The 17,048-nt window shown below is 33.6% G+C and overlaps 1 protein-coding gene across 5 annotated transcripts; it reads left to right on the top strand.

The window, feature by feature from the left end:
- Positions 1-4,336: 4,336 nt before the first annotated feature.
- Positions 4,337-16,436, top strand: LOC117632905 (histidine-containing phosphotransfer protein 1-like). Of its 5 annotated transcripts, none has more exons than XM_034366529.1 (8): positions 4,337-4,497; positions 4,984-5,070; positions 5,206-5,275; positions 9,536-9,666; positions 9,768-9,836; positions 11,334-11,405; positions 13,740-13,812; positions 16,190-16,436. In XM_034366529.1, the coding sequence occupies exons 4-8, from the start codon at positions 9,641-9,643 to the stop codon at positions 16,373-16,375; spliced, it is 426 nt and encodes a 141-aa protein (XP_034222420.1). In that variant the 5' UTR covers positions 4,337-4,497; positions 4,984-5,070; positions 5,206-5,275; positions 9,536-9,640; the 3' UTR covers positions 16,376-16,436. The 5 variants fall into 5 exon arrangements, 4 of the variants coding, with proteins under 4 accessions (XP_034222420.1, XP_034222418.1, XP_034222422.1 ...); XM_034366527.1 differs by having other exon boundaries at positions 4,915-5,070; XM_034366531.1 differs by lacking the exon at positions 16,190-16,436 and adding an exon at positions 14,721-14,942 and having other exon boundaries at positions 4,915-5,070.
- Positions 16,437-17,048: the final 612 nt, after the last annotated feature.

Below are 17,048 nucleotides of genomic sequence, written 5' to 3'. Positions count from 1 at the left end.
CAGCTGGACCGGCTTTACCTGACCAGAGATTACCACCAAGGGCTGAAGCTAAGGTCTAAGATTTTGAAAATAACGAATTAGCCTACAGACTCTACCCATCTTTTAGAAAATTATTTCTGATTCCGTCCTTTTATCACGTATGTAATTCGAGATGGGTGTTGCAAAATGAGAAAAAATTAAATATGTAAATAGAAAGTGAGTACCTTGGATGAAATGAAACCCGGGTTGTGTACATATATACGTACGTAGTTACTAAAAAAAGAATTTCTTGGGTTTTCTTGATTATCAATATGTATATATGGTTACTGTAATGACCTTTAGTTTATAAATCAATCATTTAAAGACCTAGTCAAATGCAATAAATTAGACATGTACTGTACATGCCTCTTTTACTTGGGCATGCAGTATTTGAGAGAGAGTGGGTTTAGCTTCTTCTAATAGCTATGAATTTTATTTTATTGTTTTTGTTACCAAATAGCTATGAACGTGGACAAACTGAAAGTGAACTCAAACAAAATGTGAAGTGCAAGAGAAAGCAAGGACTTTGAACATTATTAATTGGGTCTTTGGGGCGGCATAAACGCTTGTTGCAGTAGGCATGATAGATGGACTCAATCGCAAGCCTACGCTAGCCTCAGCCTACGTGGACTCGACTTTACCACTAGAAGCCTAAACCCTATATTCAATTTTTTTTTTAATACAAGCGATAGTCTCTAAATTACAAGAGGTATGAGGATTTCTCACACTACCAAGGTGTCATATGGGTTCAAACTTCAAACCTTAGACCATTGGTCTGCAAGTCAAGACTCTTTTCTACTGGGTTAGACCACATTGACAATTCTGTTTCTTTTTTATTTATTTATATACAAGCGATATTTTTCTTTTGAAAATAAATTATGGTTATTATTGATGAACAAACAAAAGTATGGTGCCGAATATGGGTAAATCTTCTCTAGTGACTAAACACAACAACATGTTAAATTGATCTGGATAGAATCACATACAATCCAAAAAATGACTAAAATCCTCAATTAGCAACCAGAACCGTGGCTATTGATTTAAGGGGGAGTTTGTTTTTTTTTTTTGTTGTGGTGTAGCTGTTGCTTTGAAGGGAAGTTTGCCATTGCCTATCCCAAAAAAGGGGAGTAAACATTCTGACTTCAACTTTACTTACATATTATATTTCCAGTCATACATGCTTTCTACTGGTTATTTTTGGTTGTGCATAATTCAGGTTACCTTCTCTATTGCAAGTGGTCTTTTTTTTTTCTTTTTTGTTTTTTTTTGGTTAGGAATTCTTTTCATTCACTTTTAATTCGTTTAGGGGGACATTGTTATGACCAACTTTTGTAATTGGAGTTCTTGTATAGGAAATGCCAAAGGGGGAGATTGTTAGGACCATTTTTGTATATTGGCAATTTCCTATTACAAAAACATAGAGTAGGCTTTTGAGTGTAACATATATTTTTTAAGTGACATTCTGCAATCCTCGATCAATGTGGCTCAAAGATAATGCCAAGGTATGTTTTGCATCCATGCATTCATATTTGCACATTTGGAAGTTCATCAAAAGTGGTTGTCATATGTATAGGGCTGATATATGGTTTCAATCCTACATAATTCAGTGTCAGACATCGGTGAGTTTTGAACGATGATTTAATATGCTTTAGTTGGTGTTTATTTATGCATGGCTTCGATAAAAAGGTTCTTTTATCTTTTCAGCTAAGTACTTAGTTAAGTGGCTTTATTTATTTTAAAGAAAGACTATTTGTGCAAAAGCCCATTTTTGCTTCAAGTCTTTTTGTCTTTGACCTAGTCTTGTCTTGAGCGTGAAAAATAAGAAAGTAACTTCAGCCACTTTGTTCTTTGTGACTTTGAAAAGAAAATCACGAGAGAATATATATATAATTTCCACTCCTTCTACCAAGTACGGCATTAGCAATTGAAGAGCTTAGTTAGGATGGATGGAACTACCTCGAACTGGCTCGATAAAGTCTGGGAAACAACTGTAAGTAGAAGTTTCTATTATACAGGACTTTCTTTAAGAGAGTAGTGTAAGATTGGGGAGTCTAGTAGTGGAGGCTTTTTCGGCCTCCACTATTTTATTTTTTTAGAGAACTTTTGACCATTCATATTGAAAACTCATATGGTTTGTTCCTTGTTGGCCTCCATGAATCATCATCTTTTCATATATTTGTGAGTCCATGAGCATTATGCATGTTGTTGATCAACAATCGTGCCTTGAGGTGTGAGCAGCCGAGACCAGGGTTGTGTTATCTCTTGTTAAAAAGTAATTTATCAATTGATATAATAATTATGAAGAAAAAAAAAAAAAAAAGAAGTACCGAGTGTATAACCTAAAAACCCCAAAATTGATTGTGTTATCAAACCATCAAAGCACCACCATATTCCCAACCATCTAATCCCCCCCAGGCTCATGGCCGTCTCATCATGCATAATGGAATTGGAGATGGGCTGTCTCAGTTTTCATTCCTGCTACGCCACCAGGTTGCTAATATGCCTATATACATGGTCATAGTTCCAAATGAATAGAAGATGAGGCCGCTTGGCGTAGAAGCTGAAGAATTGCAAGCTTTAATCGCCTTCATCCAAATGAACAAGTCCAACAACAACATGTGGCAAAACCCATAAATTTTGTATGAAGAGGGTAAAATATGAAGGAACTTTTAATCCAAAATGGTTGCTATAGATACGGTGCGGCAAGGCAGCGCAACAGTCATCATGGTTGTGCGACGGAGCGGTGGCCGGTGGTAGAGAAGTGGAATAGTAGTGGAGTAGCAAGTCTGGTGCTGGTGGGAACGATGGTATGAGGGCAAGCTTGGTCGTTTAGGATTAGAAGTAGGGTTTTGATTAATTAAGTTTTAAGTTTTATAATTTTTCTTTGTAAAACAAAATTTACTAAATCATAATCCAAGTTAGAATTAATTAATTAAATATTTATGACGTGTTACGATGCCATATTATTTGGAACTTAAATTTGATGTAGAAATTTAGTGTCCTTAACATTATTGATAAATATTATATTATATAGTTATTGATTATATTATATCATAATAATACATGAGTATATTATATTATATCTATATATATAAAGCAAAAGACAGAGAATTGTGAAATATTCAAAAACTCCAAACATGTCCTTGATTAATGCAAACATTAAGAATTGAAATTATTAATTAAATGAGGATAATATGATAAATTCACACTATTTCATATTTTTAAAAATTACAATTAAAAGAAAAATCAAATAATAGATTATATTTTTATGGAACACAACTACCCATTATCTTTTTTTATTCTAAAATAAATTTAAATTTAAAACAAAAAAGCCTCTCTCAGGCGCGGAAGCACGTGCGGAGAGGTTAGTATTTAATTAAAAATAAATATATTACTTATTGGGTCGAGTATGGGATGACGATAACAATACCATCTACGACATGTCTTCGACTAGGGATTTTTAAAATTCAGGGATCCTGTGCCCGCCCTTGATTTTTCCCCAAAATATTCTCCCATTAAAATTCAGGGATGTTGTGCCCGCCCTTATGGTCGGATAAGAACTCCACCTGATGGGTATTTATGTCATCACTCATGAATGTTTGTCTGTGAAACCTCCCTCCCCATCATTTGTTTGGGGAGTGCTAGTAACTTTCTCTCTAACCTTTTCTTTTGGACCTTTTCCCTTCTTCTCATGACAAGTGTCACTTTCCTTACACTAAAAACAATGTCATTAATGCATCACACAAACTAGTTTTTGTTTTCCAATTTTACCCTTATTAAATGTATTAATTTTTTTTAAAATAACAAGCTAATTTTTTTTATGTAACTTTCTTAACACCTTGTTAAAAATTAAATAAGAAAATAAAAACTAAAGTTTTTTTAAATTTTAATTTTTCTAAAGAAAACGCGTGTTTTGTTAAAAACAAAATAAAGATGATAACAATGTCATGAAACAAACTTTATTTTTATTTTTTAAAAATATGACGTTTTTTAATGTTTTTTAATTTATTTATTTTTTAACAATGTGCTAAAGCAGTTATAACAAAATTTGAATAAATTGAAGGAAATATAAAAGCCAACACATTTTAAAAGGGTAAACTTGGAAAACAAAAACTAAATTGTGTTATGCATTAATAACATTATTTTTAAGTGTAAGAAAAATGACACTTATCATAAAGAGAAGGGAGAATATCCAAAAAAGAAAGTTAGAGAGAAGGTTGCTAGCATTCCTCCATTTGTTTTGTACTAAAAAACAAAACCAAAAATGATAGTAACGTGGTGAAATGGCATCGTTGTCATTTCCTCATACTTCAGGGGCAAAATAATCCAAACCGCTTCCCTTTCCCAGATGCGCGTAGAGGCCAGTGACAAAGATGTAGCACTTCCAGAACGCACAGAGCTCTCTCTGAAACTAAAAATGGCGTTCGCTTATCAGAAAGAGGTTTACTTCGTGGCTTAAATCACTCCATGTATGACCAGGTATCACAATCTCTCAGCCTCAGCTTCCTTTTCATATTTTCATATTCATCTTACTCTCAACTTTTATAAACTTTTTGTTTCCAATTTTGACAAAAACAAACACTTTCTTGCTTTTTAGGTTTTTTTTTTCTTATTGCTTTTCGGCAACATGATTTGTTGTTGTTTGAAATATTTTTCTTCTACTTTGTATAAAAAAAATCTTCTTGTAATGGAACAATAGGCTTCAGGAACATGCTTCCTAATTTTGTTTGTTTTTAGAAATTTTAGGAAACAACATTTCACGTATTTTTGACACAATTTGAATGCAATATCATAACTAATTTTCATCGAAATGTAAATTTAGTTGGAGATTTCGTTGGATTTTAGAACATATGTAGGCATGCATGAATAATTCATTCGCAAAAACATTGTACATAGGTGTGTATATTACTATATTTGCAAGTTTAGAAGTATGGGTTAGGAAAGAGGATGCTTCGTATATGGCAGTGAACTATTGGTGTACTATAGTTGGGGAAAGTTGTGAAGGAAGCAATTGGACCAGACTATGATGTAAGAGCAGTCACGTCATACTATGTAAATGCTCAAATCTGTTCTCTTAAATTGACATTTTACTTGTAACTCTGGCTACCCAAAATGAGATTTGTATTCATAATAACATCTTCTCATATTGGATATGGGTTCATGACTTTCCTTTATTGCCTTTTGCAGCAATGAGCAGGATGTTGATTCTCAGAGGCTCGCCGTTTTTGGCTGGTAAAATGTAAACAAGAACAAGCAGGTAATTATGACCTTCATCTGTTAATGAATTCAATTAATTTTTCTTTTGATGGTCATACGAGGAACCCCATATCATGAATGTATTGTCTGTATTTGATGAGTATCAGAGATAAGTATTTATGGAGTCTGCTCTTATAATTGCCCCTCATTTCTAAATTTTAAATTGAGTTTCCTCTTAAAGATATTCAAATAACATGCATACAATTTATAAATGGTTATTTTGTTGTTTTCTATGACTGTTAACTGAATGATTCATTATGCCGAATTACGGATCTCATTTAGATTGCAGATTTGGGTTTTTGTTTTAGGTAAGAAATTATATCATTCACCAAAACGACAGTTTATATTAGAATTATGTGGTTAATTTGCAAGATTTAGCAGAACCCTCACAATCCAATAGACTTTTGATCTAAATTGGCTGTGTCATTGAAACTTGTACTCATCCATCCCCCAACAAATAAATTTTTTTTTCCATATTTCTCTTGTGATCTTGACCTTGTATTGATTTTCATTTCTTTGTACTATTCATTTTAACTTGATAATTCTGGTAACAATATAGTTCCTTTTTAGATGATTGACAGTGTATCCTGACTAAAAAATACTAGTCATATGCTAGCGTTTGGAGCCAAGCTATAGACTAATGTTAGTTCAAAGAAAACAAATACTTCAACAAATATGCTTTTTTTGTTCCATTTTCTTACTTTTATGTATGCCAAAATTTCCTTAGGTGTGTGTGCGCTTGCTTTTATTTTATTTTTTATCCTTTATTTGTGCCCACTTTAATTCTATATTTGTTCTGTTTTTATTCATGTTTGATCTTTCAGTTGCTTGTAGGGCCCTCTATGGGCTACGAATGAAATGTTCCAACTATTAGTCTTAGATTTGATATTTAGGAGCATGCCTGAAGCCCTTTTTTCCTGTAACATGTAGATCAATTTTCCAGGGTTATAGCCTTCGGTAAAAATAAAAAAAAAATATTGGTCGGAAAGTTTATGAAAATTAATTTCAGTCTAACATTCATGTTTTGCGAAAGTATTTGGTAGTTCATTGGATATTATTTCATAGATATCATCAAACATGTGGATGCTAGCACTTGTAATAGGTTGAAAGAAGAATTTCACAGCTAAAACTTATCTGATTCAATGACCATGACTGCATAATTGATTGGTTTATAGTCCCATAAAAGCAGTTTTAGGTAATTTAATGTTTTCTATTTTATGGCTTCATGCATGTATTCCATATGTATTCTGTCTCAAGATGATTGCATAGTTTCACTTCCATGAGTTTGTTTTATATTATCCCTTGGATTGATGCAAGACAACCCTTATAATTGAATGCTGGAGTTTTCCTACACTGAACATTGGTCTCTAGAACTGCAGTTTGTAAGATTTATGGATGGGCATTAAGCTAAAAACTCAGTAAAGCAATATAGAAGTTAAATCATGAGAACAACAAAAGAGTTGTAAGAGAAAAGGATAGGATTTTTACTAGAGCACTGTAATCTTGTTTATGAATTAGTGAAATGTCACCGTTGAAAAAGATGTCTAAGTTGCAGAGAAATACTGGTTTTAGAATTTAAGTATCTTTTAAAACATTTGCTTATATATTCCCAAATTCCTATTCAAATATGGAAATAGCTTATGGTAGCTACTTTATTAAACTGAGACAAGAATGAGTTTGACAAAATTTATGATGGAACATCCAGTAGTTTGAAGCTATAGCCTAAAGGGTTGGGTGCATTATGATTGGTGTTTTTCTTTTGGAAACCTTTAAAGTTTGTTTTGTTTCTGACTCAGCTATTTTCCTTCATGGGGTTCCTTTGATACTATTTATGACAGTAGACTAACGTTTTGGTTTAGGGTAACAGAACATTCAACTTCAGTATTTTGAAGCTTGTTGTATTTCTCATTTCAATCACTAGTTGAATCGAGCTAGAGGCTTCTCCCCACATTTTTTATTTTATTACATCACTATTTAGTGTTTTACGTGCAATGTGATTTTAGGTCATCAGATCATAATTTTGATCCAACACTTGGTGCAGGCACTTCATATAGCTCAATGCATTTATTTGCAAAGGCATGATAGCATATATTCATTATGGTGATGAGCTGGGGATGGTGCATATAAGTAGATTATTAAATGATGAAACTTTCCTAATTGATAGCAACTCTGAAGAAGCAAGTTATTGCTAACCTAGAATGACTGAAAAGTAACATACTGGTAAGTTAACAAGAAAGATAATGCAGGAATATCTTGGAATTGAAATTTATGAGGGATGGTAAGAGGAATCTGATTCCTTAATGGGTTGATACGTTTCCGTTTCATCTCTAGTAATGAGAATGATATAATAATATAATATTCATCTGTGCAAGGCAATGGTTGTCATTATTTATTTATCTGAATTTGTCTGCTTAAGGTTCATGTTCCTTGCGGTTGCAACAGATTCCAGAATATTGTTACTTTTCACAATGTTTTGCATTCTGAAGAACATATATAAACTTTACCGTTTGTGACAGAATTATCTTGATTTGGATTCTGAATAGATCATGGAGCAAAGGGACAGTGTCTGCATGAAGAAATTGAGTTTAGTGGCTGTGATTATGATGTCAACACCGTACTTATAAAGCAATTAGATTTTGTAGAATAAGGGCAAAAATGATGTACTGATAAAGCCAGACTCAGCATTGTCTTAGTTCCTTCCATCTCCCATATTGATGTGCAACCTGGATCTTATCTTTTCAACCCACAATCAAATGCTAGTGTAGAAATCTAGTCCAAGCTGATGCGTTGTTAGAAATGCGCACGAGTTGCTGAACTTAAGAAGTGTGCAGTCCATTCTTGTTCAACACCTATAATTAAACTTGGCATTATACCAAGTATTGGTTAATGAGGCATTAGTGAATATAGTTAATGCTGCAGCATATATAGAATACTACAAAGATAGCATATCCAGCTCAACATCTCCTATTATATTTCCAAATAAGAAATTTGTCGTGTGATTCTCACTGTTCTGCCATGTGGCATGGAGATTGAAAGAACGCAGCTGCTACCATTCAAAACATACTGATAGGGGTCTACTTGAGAGCGTATAAGGATTGTTATCAGTTACCAAAGATTAGCAATTACCATATTTGAACAGAATTATTGATTAACAAATAGAATTTCTTTTCAATACTTTTTATTTATTTATATATTTCCCTGAAGTTGTCCATAAGGAACTTTTAATAAGCCTATTGCAGTAATTGCATACTGGATGCAATGGAACAGATCTGTGTTAGGCACCTGAGTTTCTTTTTCCGTTTCGGATTTTCCTAGTTAGGGCACTGATGAATCCATTTTGTTAATTGATTACTTTGTTTCTATCTGGAAAAGGGAATTGATATCTACCATAGAGCATTTTAGAGTTTACATGTTTATGAGTTTTCTGATAATGAAAAACTAAACTTAATGATACTGGCTGTTGCTTTAGAAAATTTAATGTTTTAGTGTTGGTTAGATTTTATTTTTAAAGCTTGATTGACTATATAAAATATCATATATAATCTTTTCTTAATCACACAATTGATTATATATGAAATGTGATATTGCTATAGATAATTATGAAACAAACAAGGAAAGTATTTGTTTTGGCATTTGCCTGTGACAGTGGCATAAATGTTAATTCATTCATTATATGTGTGAAATCCATAAGACACCATGCTAAACTCACTCCAGTCTGGTGCACTTTGTTTTTATCTGGAACTCATTCCTATAAACCACCCACTGAAGCATGGCCCTTCTCTCCATCGGTTAAAAACTCTCTCTCTCTCTCTCTTCCTCCCCTCCTCTTCAATCAATTAGGTTTTTTTACTGTTGCATATCTGAAATGGCTTTACCAATTCTGAAAGGACTTCTCAGAGGATATGTGCAGTCACTCTTTAATGAGGTGACAGATTCCTGATCAAGTGTTTTCTCATTTTGTTTTCTGCATTGTGGTATTTATTGTGTTGTAAATGAATTTTGGTGTTTCTGGATGATAAAGGAATACCATTGTTGTTGCATATCTTCTTAGCTTGTTCAAGTTATTTTGGGAAGTCTTTCCACATATAAATGTTCCATAGATATTCTGGTTGTGGGGTTTCAATAGATACATTGAATGTCACAGTGTGCTTAATTCAAGTTAATCTGTATTTGTATGAGATGCGGCAGATTTACTAGGTTCAGTAATGTTTGGAGAGTGCTTATTTGCTTTTCTAATGTGGGTTAATCTCATTTCCTGCAGGGTATCGTGAATAATCAGTTTTCACAGATTCAGACCTTGAAGAGTGATGCAGATCCTGATTGTGCTGTGCGGCTGATCAATATATATTTGCTTGATGTTGAAAGAATGTTATCAGAATTGACAAGCCTCAGGTACCCCTGTATCCCCAAAAGAATTAAATGAAGTTTAAGTTATGGTAGCTAGTTTCATGGCGTCAGTGAATTATCTCTCATTCTTGGTACTGTATTTGCAGTGATTTACCTGATGTTGATTTTTCCAAATTGGCTACACTGGCTCGCAGTATAGAGGAGAAAAGCTCATTGTAATGTCATTTTGGATTACCATTGAAATTGTCTTAACTACTTGATAAACATTTGAATGAGTTTGCAGGTTTGATCTTAGACGCGCACACACACACATACACTCTGATGAGTTTGCTCTTCTGCATGTCTGATCTTTTACACACACATGACTTACATGCATCTGCACATAAATATGTTCTCTGAAGAATGAAATTGTACAAAAACAAATATATGAACTAATAAATATCTTTTTGCGATTTCATTATTTTAGCTTCCTTTTTATCATTTCAATAGCATCATTACCATATAAATCCTAAAATTGCTAGGGTAATGGTTCCGTCTGACACTATCTAGATTTTCTGTCACATCTGCATAGTGAATTACCTAATGTGGAAGTTGAGTATTTAGTGTTTTTGTTGCTGTTCTGGATGCAACAAGACATGATTATGACCAAGGGATATTTCTCTTAAATGTCTGTTCTTCAGATATAATTGTCACCGCCAGGCAGAATGTTTTGCTTTGTTACTTTTATATGCTTTTATTTATCTCTTTAATGAACATGTCATAAAATTAAGGATATATTGCAGAGGATCTGCACATCACCTGAAGAACTGGTAATAATTTCAACTCCTTGATAACTTTGAAGTGCCCCTCATATCCAAAAATTTGGAAACCCCATTAACTATGCACACTACATATGCATCAGTGTCATGGAGACGATGTGCTGTCTAATTTATATTGGAAAATCCATGTTCCGACACCAGAAATTTTAGCGATACAGATAATCATGAATACAATTAATGGGCAATAACTCTCTCTCTCTAACGTGCACACTGATAGACATGCATGCACCTACGTAGTATGGGTACAGACATAGGACAGGTTATGACAAGATAACGGCACAATGACAGCAAATCTAAAAAATTTAGGACATGGACATATTTGTAAATAAATTTTTCACTTAGAAATTCATCTAATCTGGGAAGAAGTAGTATCTTATTTTATGCGGACGCATGTTTGACGTGCGTCATCCAAGTGTCGTGCCCAACACATGCCAGAGACAAACATCTTTATCATCTAGAAGTTTTCGTGCTCCATCAATGCTCTGAGTTCCAAGCACATATTCAGATCAAGATCTAGGGTATATGCAAATATGTACCATAGATCATTTTGATTTCATATTGTATAGTTGACCTTTTGAGAGATGAATACTGCAATTCTTAATGTTTTTTTTTTTCTTTTTAAGTAATTATGGTCATTGCACGAAATTTATGAATACTTAGTTTGGGCGTCATTTGTTGAGTTATTATGAATGTGTTATTTAAAGTATCAGCTGTTCAACTGATATTCTGGTAATTAGTGTTGTAATAAAATGATATCTTTTTGTGGTGAATGAATGGTAGCGCAGACTGCAGTTTGAAATTTTATTTTCAGTTCTGGAAGTTTGGAGGTTAATCTTTCCAATCTCTTTCCAAGTCGGAAGTTTATTTTCGTTTCTTTTTAATCTCTTATTGCAGAGTTGGTGCGGAAAATGTGAGAAGTGCATGTGCTGATCTCATTCAGGCTTGCGAACGGATGCACAAGCAAAAGTTAGCATTCTCTCATTCATCCATTTGTAATGTGAAATCTACATACAACTATTATTGCATGTTGTACAACTTATATATATACAGAGAGCTTCAGTTGAGGGATCTTATTTGACGGACACCCTCAACTGAAGCTCTCTGTATATCAGTCCCCTTCAAGATATACACGGTGCTTGAAGATATATATATATATAGGGGGCGGATCCATGGCACCGCAAATTTGACACAAGTTTTGACACAATTTTTTAACCATTAGATTAGGCTACAATGAATGGTTAAGATTAAACAAATTAATTCTTTTTCTTTAAATAATTATTTGTTTAAATTAATTTTAATTTACTTACTATAATATTTTATCTCTTCATTTATGTTTTCCCAACTTCCTAAAAGCATTAACATTTTCTCTCACGTCATCTTCTTTCTTCATGCCTTTACTTCTGTTTTTTCTTCTTCTTCCAAATCTTCTCTCTGCCTTTGACAATTTCTCTATCACTACCGGCACTAAACAAGAAGTAGCTCTTCTCCCTCCCATATTTCACATGTTAGCCATTAATTTTTTCCCCCTAAGATTTCAATCAATATAATAAATAAATGGTATGATCTAATTCTCTGAGTATGATTTTTTTTTTTTCTGATCCTTTTTTAAAAAAAATTTGTTTGGGGTTTGGTTCAACTACTGTCTTTCTCTATCTCAGCAAAATTTGGAGAGGTTTATCTTGCAGTCTTGTATGTTGGTTCTTTTGTTATCTTGAGCTTTGAGTCTCTAAATCCTTGGATTACTTTCTATTCGAATTTCTTTTTCCTCTTACATTTGTGGATTTCTTAATGTCTTTTACCATGAGAAGTTCAAGTTCATTCTCAAACAGTTTAGCATCTAACTGCAGCAAAAAGTATCCATAGCTTCTTAGCACAATTAACAACTAAGATTTTCAAACAATCTCCAGAATATTTAGCGAAAATTGCAGGAAGTGTTGGAATGGAAAAATCTGGAATAGATCCTTGCGTGTTTGGAGATCAACTCAGAACTTTTTTTCCAGATAAAGGAAAAAAAAATTAAATAAAAAAAAAGTTCAAACTCAAAACGTGAGAATAAATGAGATTGGAGGAGATGGAGAGATTTTAGCCTACATTTATGCTACCTTGAAAAGTGGTGAGTTTAATATTTTATTTTATTTGTTATGTTATCGAAATAAAATAAATAAATAATAAAATCACATTTAATCTTTGCCCTTGAAAGTGCTTGCATCTAAAGGCTATAAAATTGTGTCAAAACTTGTGTCAAATTTGTGGTGCCACAGATCCTCCCCTATATATATATATATATACACACACGAAACATTCAATTGAACCCTGAGGTCTGATGTTCATATGGTTTAAAGGCTCCATTTGGGTGGAGTAAATTGAAAGAAAGGATATGGATTTGCCAACAAGAGGATTTGGATTTGACAACAAGACTCACTTTGCAACAAAAACTAGAAAACATTAGAATGGAATGTATTTGAAATAACTAGATGTAGTGCAAATGGATTTGAAATAACTATATGCTAGGGATCATTTGAAATTTATTTCTTTGTTTTCTTTTCTTATTCAAATTTTGGCATACATGGATTGTAATAGTCTAAATAATTTTTTATTTATCTTATAATGTTATCTAAATCCCTAGGCTTGGAATTACTCCATCCAAATGGGCCATGAGCTCTAAGATTTTTCTTCTTTCCTGTTCATCAGATAAGTGTCAGCTGCCAGTTTATTAGCTGCCTGGATTAGTATCTTCTTCACAATACCTTGTAGATTCCCTGAGATTAATTATGGGAAAGTTTGTCAACATGGATGATACTTTATATTGAATTTTTTGTTCCTAGGTATTCATCTGAATGATACAGATTCTCTTGCATGTTTAATACTAATGTAGATTATTTTTTCTACAAGTCAATCTAAGTATTCCACATTTCACATAATTTTCGAATTTTATCTAAGATCAATCCTTTCGAGCTGTATATTCTTTGTGCAATATTCAAGTCAAAACTCAATTGTCATCTTTAAAATTTTGGCACACATCTCATATTGTGGACATTTTCATGTTAGGTGCAACTTATATTGGCAGTTACATGTCCTTGTTTGTGTATTAACTTTCCTTTTATTGTCTACCTTTATTCTGGACATTGAAGGAACTACTGGCTTTTATCTATATGATGAAAATAGAAAGGTTCCTTTATCACTTATGAAGAAAAACTCATTGTTGTGGTAGTTTCTTCTGTCTATGCTAAGCCCGTTTACTATATACATAAGCAAGATATTGACCCCTCTTTTGATGTTGAAATAAATGTTTTGTTTCAGTTTCCTCCGAGCCCTAGGTTGGATAAAGAATGAATTCGCTCATACCCGAAACAAGTTGGACTCCTTTGTTCAGGTACTCCACAATGTTGATTTTGCCATCTCCCTGTTGACTATATCTTTACTTGGCAAGAACTTTGCATATTCTTCATGCTCTTGTTCTTGAGAATAAATGATTTTCTTCTTTGACTGTATTGATTGTCCTTTTGAGAGGAAAAGTGTGAAGCTTTGACTTGTGAAACTGAAGGTTTGCAATAGGTGCATTAGTTGTTTTGTTTTACAGGTGGTGAATCCACATAAGCGCCCTTTATTTTGTCTAAGATATAGTTTTAAGGAAAGAGAATGAAATGATACGGCCCTGCTAAGGAAAGGATATTCTGTTACAGTTTTGTTAAGCAATATTGTATATCCTAATATATGATGTTACTAATACATTAGGTCTTCTGCAGCAAGCAAGGGTGGAGCCACCTTAGGCCCCGCGGGGGGGTGGTGGTGTACACGTGCCCCTTCTGACCCAAGGTGGTCCGCACAAATTTCTAATCAAGTTTATACAAAATTGTGCAAATGTTCTTAGGTTTAGTAGTATAGTCGCCCCCTTGAAAACAATTGCTCCCTCTTTCCTCCCTTCGGCCAGTTTTCTTCCTCTGCCACAGATCTGTAGTATAACTTAAGGGCTTCCTGTTTCTCCCCAGCACCCCTTATATCTCTGGTTAAATTTTTTAGTGATTCTTTGATTCCCTGGGTTAAAACTTAAAAGACTTTTCGATTCAGTTTTGGTACTGCCCTCGTTTTGTTTCTGGATTAATTGGTTATATACCATACTGAGGTATAGTTTATGAGCAATGGACGTTCAACAAATCCTTTGCTAGATTTAAGTCAAAATGGTTCTGTCATGAATTGTTTTCTCTTTTCGATATTCACATGGATAAGTAATTTCTTTCTTATTTTTTTGAGTACTTGCTTCTCTCAAACACATTGGTACAGATGGAGAGGAGGATTTTCAGAGTCGAAGGCAGAGAAGTGAAGTAGAGAGAGCTTGTGTGCAGTCAAATCTCCTCCAAGAGTGAGAGCGTCATAAGGATGTTTGCTTTCTTAGAATAAAAGTACTAGACGAAACTCTGCTGCGGTCTTTGTACTTGTTGCATCTTCACTTGGAATGCTTTTCTATAATAAAAGGGAGCATTGTAGCTCGCCACATTAACCAAAGATGCATGCTCACAACCATCCTTAAATGGTGTCACCTGTCCCATTGTTTTTTTATGAGAATAAAAAAAGAAATCGAAAAAGGGCCCAGAGCCCATCTTCCCCTCCTTCCTTTTTTTTTTTTTTCCCTTTCCCTTCATTCCCCCCTCAAATGGTTTACTAGTTGAAAGCCCTACACCAAAATTCAAAATTAAATGCAAACTAGCCTAACTACAAAACAATAAAATCTTGTTAAATCACAAGTAAAAACATGAAGAAATTCCTTGGAATATTAAGCTTTAGACAAAAACTGACGCTGCAATTGGAACTCCAAACGGCAGCAATCACTTTGTAGTAATTACCTAAACAAACTGCAAGTCTTAGAATAGTAACACTAAGAAATTCATAAACAGAAGATAATGACATTCCACTTTGACAAAATACATTCTGCACCAGCTATAAGATTTTCCAAACCCAACGCCATCTCTCTTCATTCATATACTACCAACATGGTTAACTATGACAATATCATCAATTTATTTATCCATGATCATATACTTTGTTTTGCGATGAATGTGAAGACAGAAGATAGAAGAAAAAGAAAAAGGTGGATAGATAAATAGATGGAGTGACTTACATAGTTTCTGCTGCTCCAGGGAGGCTGTGTTGTAACGTTAAGGGTTTGAGTTGTTTGAACTCCTTCTGGCGTGTATTTTTAATTTTTTTTAGGGTTTGAGTTATTTTGGAATTATAGTAAAGTGGTAAGGGTATTTTTGGAAGTTAATAAGAGAAAGCAGGAATGGGAATCGTATCGACTAATCCCCCCTAGTCGATCTGATACCTAGTTTTGAGGGAATGTGATTACGGATTTTGAGGTGGGGCCCATTTATTTTTTCATTCCTGATTGCAAGTAAACGCAGGGGAAGTCAGGAATGGAAATCATTCCCTTTCCTCCCATACCCATTACTGATACGTAAACATGCCCTAAATGAGATGTCAAATTAACCTGGTCGTACGACCATTTTGACATCTCAGGTCCTAGCTATTGGCTCACCTTGACAATTACTAGTTTCTGTCTTTATTACTCTTTAGAGAGAGAGAGAAGCCAACAAGGAAGTGCAGTGCAGTGTACTCTTCTGTTTATAAAATACAGAAGAGTTTTGCCCTTATTTTATTTTTTGCATCGATAACTTGTTTCTCTCTTGGAAACATCTCAAAAACATCAATAAAATGTCTGATTCTTTGCTGGTCTCTACTGTTTGTTTTTTCAGATATTGATGCTAAACTACTGGACACATTCTCAAAACTTGAAAATGCACAATTCTATTTGTCATTTTCGTTTTCCGAAGCAGTTCTTCAAAAACGATTCTGTTAAATGTTATAAAACGAGCCCTATTCTTCCCCCAGATCGTGTTAGTGGTTTGAGAATGGGGTTATGGCAGCTGAACAAAGGGTAAATAGGGGACATTGCGCTTGAAAAAGCTTTGTAGCCTTGCATGTTACGTTCAATTTTTTCAATTGATTAAAAATTGAAATCGTTAATGTGCCTTAATAAAAATTGAAGGACCTATTTGAAAACCATTTCGTTTTCAATTTTTTTTAACTTTTTTTAAAGTAAAAACATATTTCATTTTTGTTTTAAAAAAAATTAAAAGTAGGTTTCAAAATCACTCTTATTTATGAAAACAACTTTAAAGTGTTTTTAGTTTTTCCCCCCTTTCTCATTTACCAATTTATATAAGCACATATACATTGCACTCAAGTTACCAAAACTTTGTATTTGGGACCTCTCGACTTGGACCTGACCGCTCAACTCTTGCATTCGACTGAAGATCCAATTCGAGCCTCGAGACCTCTAGATCCAAAATTCACCTAACTCCAAAATAATTCATTGAAAAACATTACACAGTCTTTGTAGCATGCACTTTCATTTTATGACTTCAAATTCACAATTTGACTCAAAAAGGATTTCATTTGCAAGTTTCACATAAAACTGAAAACAGTTACCAAATAACTTTTAAATTGTTTTTCGTTTTTGATTTTGAAAAAAAATCAAAATCAAAATTGACTACCAAACAAGTTTTATGATCTCAATTCTTTCTTTTTAAATTAAAACTAAAAACTAGAAAC

The sequence above is a fragment of the Prunus dulcis genome, chromosome 6, assembly GCF_902201215.1.
Source record: "Prunus dulcis chromosome 6, ALMONDv2, whole genome shotgun sequence".
Lineage (NCBI taxonomy): Eukaryota > Viridiplantae > Streptophyta > Magnoliopsida > Rosales > Rosaceae > Prunus > Prunus dulcis.
This window is presented reverse-complemented; position numbering and strand designations above follow the sequence as displayed.